At 40.9% G+C, this 9,757-nt stretch overlaps 2 protein-coding genes across 3 annotated transcripts; both read right to left on the bottom strand.

Moving 5' to 3' along the window:
- On the bottom strand, positions 1-2,651 carry LOC112901032 (putative 12-oxophytodienoate reductase 11). The gene is made up of 5 exons (XM_025969847.1): positions 2,429-2,651; positions 1,737-1,877; positions 1,491-1,621; positions 1,011-1,187; positions 1-783 (listed from the first exon to the last, which is right to left on the bottom strand). The coding sequence occupies exons 1-5, from the start codon at positions 2,500-2,502 to the stop codon at positions 191-193; spliced, it is 1,116 nt and encodes a 371-aa protein (XP_025825632.1). The 5' UTR covers positions 2,503-2,651; the 3' UTR covers positions 1-190.
- A 4,824-nt stretch (positions 2,652-7,475) lies between these two features.
- On the bottom strand, positions 7,476-9,486 carry LOC112899257 (MADS-box transcription factor 26-like). 2 transcript variants are annotated; one of them, XM_025967660.1, is made up of 6 exons: positions 9,190-9,486; positions 9,015-9,096; positions 8,687-8,748; positions 8,293-8,395; positions 8,021-8,200; positions 7,476-7,809 (listed from the first exon to the last, which is right to left on the bottom strand). In XM_025967660.1, exons 1-6 carry the CDS (start codon positions 9,372-9,374, stop codon positions 7,714-7,716), a joined length of 708 nt encoding a protein of 235 aa, XP_025823445.1. In that variant the 5' UTR covers positions 9,375-9,486; the 3' UTR covers positions 7,476-7,713. The 2 variants fall into 2 exon arrangements, with proteins under 2 accessions (XP_025823445.1, XP_025823444.1); XM_025967659.1 differs by having other exon boundaries at positions 9,015-9,437.
- Positions 9,487-9,757: the final 271 nt, after the last annotated feature.

Below are 9,757 nucleotides of genomic sequence, written 5' to 3' on the forward strand. Positions count from 1 at the left end.
TTGCATGCAAACCTATTTGATCTGCTTCTCACTCTGTTTACAAATAATATTTGAAAGATTGATTGCAATGATCATATTGCTTTGTCCATACACATGAAAATTAGGCATTCGGAACGACTTATTCCTCTAATATTTCCAGTACAACAATTAGCTACTCAATCTAAAAAGAACTTCACTGAAAAGGGCCCATTTACACATCTGTCGAAAGAAATGGGTAGTCAGTATATCCAATAACAGGATCAGGGATGTAAAATGTCTCTCTGTTGTATTTGTTAAGAGGAGCATCTATTTCAAACCTTCGAGGCAAGTCAGGATTAGACAAAAATATGCGCCCATATGCAACCAAATCAGCATACTCAGTGGTGATTGCATTATTTCCATCCTCCCTATTGTAGCCTCCAGCAACAATAAATGTTCCCTTGAAAGCATCCTTCATTGGACGAAGACTGTAGGGTGTTTCAAATTTTTCACCAAGTTTTACCATCCGTGGCTCTACCACGTGGCAATAGAGGATTCCAAATTTATTCAGTGCATTTGCCATGTACAAGCCTAGAGCTTCTGGGTTTGAGTCTGGAGCTTCTGAATAACTGGCAAAAGGTGACAGCCTTATCCCAACCTTGTCAGCTCCAATTTCATCAACTACAGCTTGAACTACTTCTAATGCAAACCGGCAGCGGTTCTCTAAGCTGCCACCATATTTGTCTGTGCGATCATTGACCTGGTCCTTTAAAAACTGATCAATCAAGTAACCGTGAGCTCCATGGATTTCAACACCATCAAATCCTACACACCACAGAGAGTTATATATTAGATTGCCCTTTTATTCAGGTATCAGCTAGGATTGCAGTAAACTACAAGATAGTCGTTGAACACTTAAGACATAATCCATATGAACATTTATATGTTAATTTCAACCGGCTCTAATTCAATTGATAAATAAGTCCGACTAAAGTAAATTGACATTTGCGAATGCTTTGTAGGCTAACTTTAAACTGTGACAAGGTACTTACCAGCTCCAATTGCATTTCTAGCAGCAACCCTGAAATCACTTATGATCGAAGGAATTTCATCAGTCTCTAATCGTCTAGGAGGTGTGAAAGTAGCCACATCTACACCATTGGCTCTCACTTGAGGTTTTAGTGGCTTATCAGTGCTTGAAATTGGAGCCTGCCCATTAGGTTGAAAAGCTGCATTGGAGCATTTAACATTTGTTGGTATAATGCCATATTTTATTTAAAAAAAGTAGTAGAAATATAGTATGATTGTGCCAGTATCATCGTTTTTGACAAGGATAACTAATACTATTATGAAGTCTTTATGGATAGTCGAAATATGGCATGAGTCTGCAGATATCATCGTTTATGACAAGGTAACTAATGCTGTTATGAAGTCTTCATGAATAATTGTGAAGCTAATTTTCTTGCAATTTAACTACAGTACTGTTAAATTTGGCTGCACAAACAAGTTTGTATTGGAGGTTGCAAACTCACTGGAATTAGATACTCTTCCTACGTGCCAAATCTGACAGAAAAATATCCCTCCTTTCTCATGAACCCCATGTACGATTGGCTTCCATGCTTCCACTTGCTCGTTTGTCCAAATGCCAGGAGTATCTTTGTACCTTGTATGCAAACAGGACACATATCTTCTTTAGAAGTTGCTAAACTGTGAAAAAGAAGCTTAACATGTCTACATAGACTTTAAGCAGCAGCAGCCTGAGGATCCAGGTGACGCACCCTTGAGCAGTGTCTGACACTCCAGTGGCCTCAGCAATCAAAAGGCCTCCTTTAGTAGTCCTCTGTTGATAATACAGTATGGCATGAGGCTGAGGAACATTGCCATAGGACCGCTGCCTTGTCAGTGGGGCGAGAACCACCCTAGAAACAAAGAAAAAGGGAAATTCTTAGGACCAAATGGATCTTTGAAAATTGCTGATACATACGCCACACTTCCAGATTCATTGGACTTTTTCTCAAAAGAAATAAGAATAAGGTGGACTCGGTTTGTTACAAAATAACTCTATTTTCCGAAGCAATTCAACATGATGACACACATTCAGGACCCATATCGATTCTGCGTACTGGAAGCATCCCCGCCCTCAACTTGCAAAACACATGATTGGATTGGGGAACATACTCTCCCGATGAACAGCGGACGGCATCCAATCCAAATAATAAAATCGAAGAAAATCACAACATACACGGGAGAACTACGATCTTGTGCCGGCCCATGGCTTGTCATCTTCCTTGTTAGGGAAACGCAGCGCCTACGCCGCTACCTAGTTTTGCCGCTTTGACGCCCGCATGAAACCCCAAGTTGCGCAACTCGCATGTACAGAGGATTCCCCACGAATCGGAGCTAATCGCACACAGTTTGATGATTGGGGATTAGGAAATTGGGATTGGTCCAACCAAAGAAGAGGGCATACCTGTGGGAAAGATCAAATTTCCCCATCTTGTAGGGGGTGAGGAGGGGGATAGCGTTGGCGCCGCTGTTGCTCATCGTCCCTCCCTCCTGTGTTGTCTTCTTCCCACAACCCCACTTTGCCTTGGCACCACCCTTTATGCTGGCAAGTTGGTCGTGATGAACGCTGACTGGTAAGCAGAGAGAAAGATGTTGCCGCTCAGAGAAGGCAATTGATTGGTGGAAGGTGAGTCAATGATACCCAAGCAGCCGAGGAACCAAGGACGGCAGGCAACAACCGCGGTGAGGTCACTGATGCGGACAGGCGACGCACCAGAGGCCGGACGAATTGGCGAGCTCTGCAGTTCCCTTCCGTACCGACAGACGCTTCTGACGGGCAGCTTTTTTTTTCTTTTTGAGAGGAAGGTAGAGAGAGTTTATTCATGATTCAAGATAATGTTTGCACAGGAAATACAGGAGGGGAGCCCAACCATACATGACGACCATCTCCTAAAGCACATGCTAATTTTGCTAACATATGGGCTTCCTGTTTGAGTCTCTACCGTTGTGCACGAACTGTGCAGTCAAACAATTTTGTTCTCTCTTGGATATCTTGAAGAATCATCATGTAAGAGCATCTGCAGTTGTCTCTAATATTCTTGATAACACTTAAGCAATCTGAAGCGACTTTCAACTTTCGAATCCCACGGTCCTCAGCAAGCGCGAAAGCCTCAAGACATGCCATTGCTTCAAGAATTTCAGCATCAACCATTGGGCATACCGTAGCATTTGCTGCTACAAATACGCCTAGATCATTACGGCACACGGCTCCTATAGCACCTGTCAAATCCATTCCTAGAAACAGCTCCATCACCTGTCAAATCCATTCCTAGAAACAGCTGCATCAACATTCAGGGCCTGTTTAGATGCCATGCAAACGCAAAAACGTGTAAACGCAAAATGGCGGCTGTAAACGCAAAAAAGCCGTAAACGTAAAATTTTCGAAAGAATCTTGCTAATTTGAAGTACTAAATGAAGTCTATTTACAAAACTTTTTGCATGGATGGGCTGTAAATCGCGAGACGAATCTAATGAGCCTACTTAATCCAGGTTTTGCAACAGTGATGCTACAGTAACCATCCGCTAATTATTGCTTAATCATGGATTAATTAGCATCATTAGATTCATCTCGCGATTTACAGCCCATCTGTGCAAAAAGTTTTGTAAATAGACTTCATTTAGTACTTCAAATTGGCAAGATTCCGTCGCAAAAAAATTTTACGTTTACAGGGTCCAAATGCTAAAAAAATACGCCGGTCCATTTAGATGCATAAAGACAAAAACGCTGTAAACGTAAAATTTTTTTGCCTTTATGCGCCGATCTAAACAGGCCCTCAATTTGTGTGAACCTGGTTCAGAGAGAATCCATGTACAAGTCCTCTTTCCGATGTTTCTTTTACCAGAGTTCCGTCCCTGAATCTCATTTGAAATTTGCGGTTCATTGATAAGCCGGTTGACTGCTCCCATAGTTGCTAATGGGCTCTGAAATTTTCCTTCATATATAGATTTTCTTCTTGCATGCCATATTGCCCAATAAGTAATTAGGATTCTAATGCCATCTTCCATTATATTGACACACATGTGGAAAACCCAATGTTTCGGGTCAGAGATGCTTAATGATGATAATAATTCTGTAATACCTTCATCCATCAAGGCCCAAACACACCTTGACATGATACAGTGAAGCAATGCATGATCCCATGTATCTTCATCAATACCACAAATTTTACATTCAGATGAGTTTGACATATTTCTTCCTTTGAGAACCCTGGCAGTGGCCAACAAAACACCTTGATCTTTGATGGAACCTTTAAATCCCATAAAATTTTTCATTCCTTTTGTCTAAATAGCTCATTTGAACACATAGTCCTCCCCTCTAAGTAATCTTCTCTTGCTTTCTTTGACAAAACTAACATCCTGTAAGCTGAACGGACTGAAAATATACCATTTTTCTTATGATGACATACCCAACAGTCATTTTGTATCCTTAAGCTCAATGGGATCTGTAAGATAGCTTCACTATCCATTTGTATGAAGTACGTTGCACAACTTCCTTTCTCCAGGTCATTGTAGTATGGTCAATGAGCTCACCTACTTGACTGGGAGGATTTTGCTCCTTAGGAAACAGAGATTTAAGCATCCCAGTCCTTGGTATCCAGTTAGAGCCCCATGTGCTTGTGGTTTTTCCATCTCCTAAGCGCTTTATTAGAACCTGATTAAGAACTTCCACACCATCTCAAATTCCTCTCCATGTCTTAGAAGGGTTGTTTCCGATTGTTGCATTAAGAACATCATTTGTTGGATAGTATCTCGATTTAAGGAGCCGTGCACAGAAAGAATTTGGCTTGACCAGTAAGCGCCAAGCCTGTCTAGTGAGCAATGCCAAGTTGAACATCTCAATATCTCGAAAGGCTAAGCCACCCAAAAATTTTGGTAGTGTTATTTTCTCCCATGCTATCTAACTTGTTTTTTTTTGCCATGCTTACTTCCCCACCAGAATTTTCTTATCAAGGAATCGATATGGTCACATAACCCTTTTAGTATTCTAAAACACCCCATTATGTATGTAGGAATTGCCTGAGCTTGTCTTTATCAAAACTTCCTTTCCTCCAGCTGATGAAGTTTTTTCAAGCCAACCTTGGACTTTGTTCCATACCCAGCCAAGACCATCGTAAGCTATCTGAAAAATATTCAGGCCGGGTCCAATAAGCTGTGTGCAGGCCCTAGAAAAATTGGCCTGACCTGGCCTGGCCCTGGCCCAACTGTAGTTTGGAGGGAGCAGGCTTGTCCTGTTGGGCAGCACGAACTGAAACAGCCTTGCCCGAATTTCCAATCCATCTTTCAAAAACCGATGAAATCTCCCCCTTTTCTATAAGGGAGTGGCTACCCATCCTCCGGGTGATTTCTCTGTTCATAATCAATCACTTTTTAGCCCAGGAGCATAATGACACGTCATAGGTAAAGATAACAGGAAAACTGAGTGATACGGATACTATTTTCAACCAGAAAAGCAATAAACATTCACCGTACCGGAATAAAATTGAGTGATAGCAACTAAAAATATCACCCAAAAGGTCCGATTTGTTGTGCTATTCATATCCAACGTAGAAAATGGAGACATCTCTTCTCACATGTCTCTACCTCTTGAGCCAGCTAAATGAATTAGATACAGGTACATGACGTAGTGGCGAAGAATGAAAATAAAATCACGTAGGAGCGCACCCTGTGTCTAATCTGAGACCATGAGACAGGAGACGATGAAGATGAAAAGGAAAGCAAGGGTCAAACATGATGCAAGCTGAATAAAAGAGAACATAGTGACAATACTCAAAGACTGAAATACAAAATGAATCTCTGAGTTGGCCAATATCTTTGCAGTGCTCTAAAGTACATTCTCCCATTTGTGTTTCTAGAGAAATCCTTGTGTTATATACAACATTCTAGTTTCCCTAATGTAAATACATGAAAAAAGCACTAAATTGAGTATGAAAAATTGAATGATAAGAGATAATGAAATCCTAGATTTAATTCAAAACCTACAAACCGATATCAGGTTTGCAGAAATTTTGTAAACCTGCAAAAGTTGAATTACTGAGGAATGAATTCGTAAAGTTGACTAGGAAAGAATAAGAGGCTGAATAGCCAATGACTAAACAAGAATCAGAACACAACACACAAGAACAGATGAAGTCTTCAATTGAGAAATGATTGCATCGCAAATGAATGCAGAATCAAAATGAAATCAAGTCACGAACACAACTAAGAAATGAAGAGGGCGAGGGGAGCTATTAAGATGCTCCGGGAGGTAGACCGCCGGACACGTGGATCCGCCATGAAGCACACGGGATGACAGGCCGCCCTCGCCAGCATCGACCACGCCGTTCTCTCTCTTCTCTCTACCACTGGCCGTCGGGAGCGTGGCGGCCTCTTCAGAGAAAAAACAGTTGCCTGTCCACCCACCAAATCTATCAGAAAAGAAAAGAAACGAGTGAGCTAATGGGCTGGTGAAACGAACAGGTCAAATTACGAAACAAACATCAAGAGGAGAAAACGCCAACTGTTTTACGAATCTTGAAGAAATCTGAGCCGTAGATATCCGAGTGATAACCACATAGATAAACACCCGATAGACATAGAGAAATTTCATTTCTATAAACTCTAAAGGATGAAGTTTTATTTTTTTTCTCAAATAGATGCCATTTTAGGTTTATTAGGTATTGTGTTCTCCTATGTTATTGCAAGCCAGTTTTTTATGTTTGGTTTTAAGTGGTATTGCAAGCCAGTTGAATGAGTGTCTTATCATATATGCATGTCTGGTAGGTACTAGGTAGTCAATACAAAATTCTCTTGCTCCAAAAAAATGAAGCTGCAAGCAGACATCTGTAAATTATTATAAGCCAAATGTGCATTTGCTGCAAGCCATACTGCAATCAAGAGGTGCCTTGGTTTATGCTTTGGATAATTGAAGGAGCATATACAAATCTTAATGATGTTGGTGATGAAGGATTAGAGACATAAGCCTATGAAAAGAAGGGATTATTTTGGTATAAATTTCAGCTTCTGATCTATAGCTTGAGAGGAAGCCCTCCAACCTAGTTCGAATGAAAAAGGCCAGCCTATCCGTCAGCAGCCGCAGAAGAGCAGACGTTATACGACATGATATGAAGTCAGAACCATGTCTCTGTGTTTCATGAATCAGAAAGACGGTGCATCCGCTTGACTTTTTTCTTTGCCATTGTCAAACACTTCGGTGATTGCAAAGAAGCATCGGGGAGAAACCATAGTCACAGAAATCAAGGTCGAAGGCCGTTCCTCGATCCGGAAACATCGATCCCGTCCTAGAACGCGGGGTTATTCTTATCCCCGCCTTATAAAAACCTCTCACAAGGACTGTACCCTATTCCTCGACCCCATCGACCCTGAAACTTTATGACTATGGCCTATGGGAGAAACTTCGCGTATTAGTGGGATCATTTTGCGTTGGAACATCTGTCAAAATTAAATCAGAACTCTAAGTGCCAATTCTCCATATTGCTTTCATTAAGTTATAACATATCAAATGCAGACATGTATGTATCCATTCTTAAAAGGCAGTTTCTTTACACATGCAAAACCTTTCCAGATGCAAATGCTGATCTCCACAACTCGAACTGACAGATACAAAGCTCCTAGGAGGATCTCGGCAATGGTAGCCTAACGGAGCTTGCAAAAGAACCCAACTAGGTAACTTGCCAATACAGATATCTAGGCTTAGAAATAGCAGTTACTTCCCCTGTTCAGCTGAAATGGCACTTGTGGTACCATCACTGATCCACTGGCGTTCAGAATCCCGTTCTGCTCAGATATCTGTAAGCGAAAGATAAGGCGGTGAGTAATGTGTTTTGGCATCTCCCAAGATGCTTTCTTATCAAAAATATTTCTGAATAACATGTTAGGTTGAGAGGGGCTTTGAAGATAAGAAAGATAGATTGGTCCTAGTGCAATTGATATCAGGTAAATTGATATTTCAAACACGGAGTTTATTTTTTTGTGCTGGAACATTAGACTTGAGAAGTACCCGCTCTTGGAGTATATCATTAGTAGCCTGCAGTATGCCTTCCTGAAAAACATTGGTGAAGGGAACTACACTGCTTGTCCCTTGTATATGTAAGCTCGAGTTTGTTACAGGAACTAAAAATGAACATCCTGACCCAACCTTATTCCTGAGCATCTCAATCTCCACAGACATGATCTGCATCTGTTAACCATATACATGCAGTATATTACAACTTTGCGACTACCTCCTACATAAAATTTCCATCTGTATTTTGAAAAGAACATGAACCTTACCTTTTGGGAACGAATGTTTTGTACCCATATTTCAAGGTTACTTTCGAGGGATTCGAGCTCATCAAGACTCATGTGGTTTATATCATTCTCACCATACATGTACCTGCGTTGATGTGCTCAACTTTGCTCATCAATTTCTCATACCAAACAATTGTTTACCAAACCCTAAAAACTATGCATTTTCTAGAAAAACCTTTACGGATTCTTGGCATTTAATGCATCCTGCTCCTATTATTGTGTTGCAGGCACATTGTCTTAATTTCAGTTCCCTTTTCTAATGTTACATTAACTATCATTGTTTTCAAGAGCAACATAGAATGCATTGTTTTACTCTTACAAGTCTGTTATTGTTCTTACAGAGACAGAGTCCTTTATGTTAACACAGCTCATTTACCTTAAGCCCTTTTGAAGTAATTCAATTTCACGTGCCAGTGCTAGTACTTCTTGAGGTATTGCCTGCAATAACAAAGAACATTACCATTTAGTACAGGTACAGCAGTTAAACTCTGCATATTGTCTTTTACCAATATGTGTACTTCAAAATTGAAATAATCATGCCATATGAAACTTTGTTAGCACCACTGATTAAAGAGATGACAGATACATGCGTGCTTAGCAAAAGTTCCTACAAGGTTTCAGAGAAAGTCCTTCCTATGCATAGCTCTGCAGTTTATTGCTAACTGCAGAGCTACATAACTTAATCTACACTCTTAGTCTCTGACCTGAGGTTTCTTCTTTCCGCTACTTTCACCTTGCCTTTCTCCATAGGCAGTCTTGTACCTCTCAATCAAGACTTGCATGTTCCTAATGTACACAAATTTGAAATAAAGGGAAAGTGGAAAATTCCAGCGTAACTTTGCGAAGATAAACATGAGAGGTAGAGAAAGAGATACTGACCCATTGGTGGCGAGCTCATACATCTTGCCATGAGGGGAGAACACAATAACACCGATATCAGCATCACAGAGAACAGATAACTCATTGGCCTTCTTGAGCAGGCCCATCCGCCGCTTGCAGAAGGTTACCTGCCTATGCCCCGGGTTCTCTATCCTCCTCATCTGAACCTTACCTCGAGCCATCATTACTCAGGTCAAGTGTTTTTTCTTGTTTTGTGCACACAACCTCCCACTAGTTTAGACTAGCTTCTGAAGTTGTTGCAGCTACTTATTTGATATTCCACTTGCACTTGAGTCCAATGGCGACTTGGCTCCACCATGCCAGCAAGCAATTTATAGGGGGCTCCTGAGGACGGAATAATTTTTAGACCAGTCCTTCCACATTGCAAAAGGCTGCATACAGGACCTGAACTGTTTCCCCTGTATTCAGTCATACACACTTACTGGATTTTGATGTTATAATTTGTTTCCTGCACAGTGCTGGATCTTGTTCTAGAGCTGAAGTTTTCTCGAATATGGTTCTAGAGCTCAACTTGCTATTACTCTTACATAACACACTTTCTTTGGAA

The sequence above is a fragment of the Panicum hallii genome, chromosome 7 (genome assembly GCF_002211085.1).
Source record: "Panicum hallii strain FIL2 chromosome 7, PHallii_v3.1, whole genome shotgun sequence".
In the NCBI taxonomy this organism is placed as follows: Eukaryota; Viridiplantae; Streptophyta; class Magnoliopsida; order Poales; family Poaceae; genus Panicum; species Panicum hallii.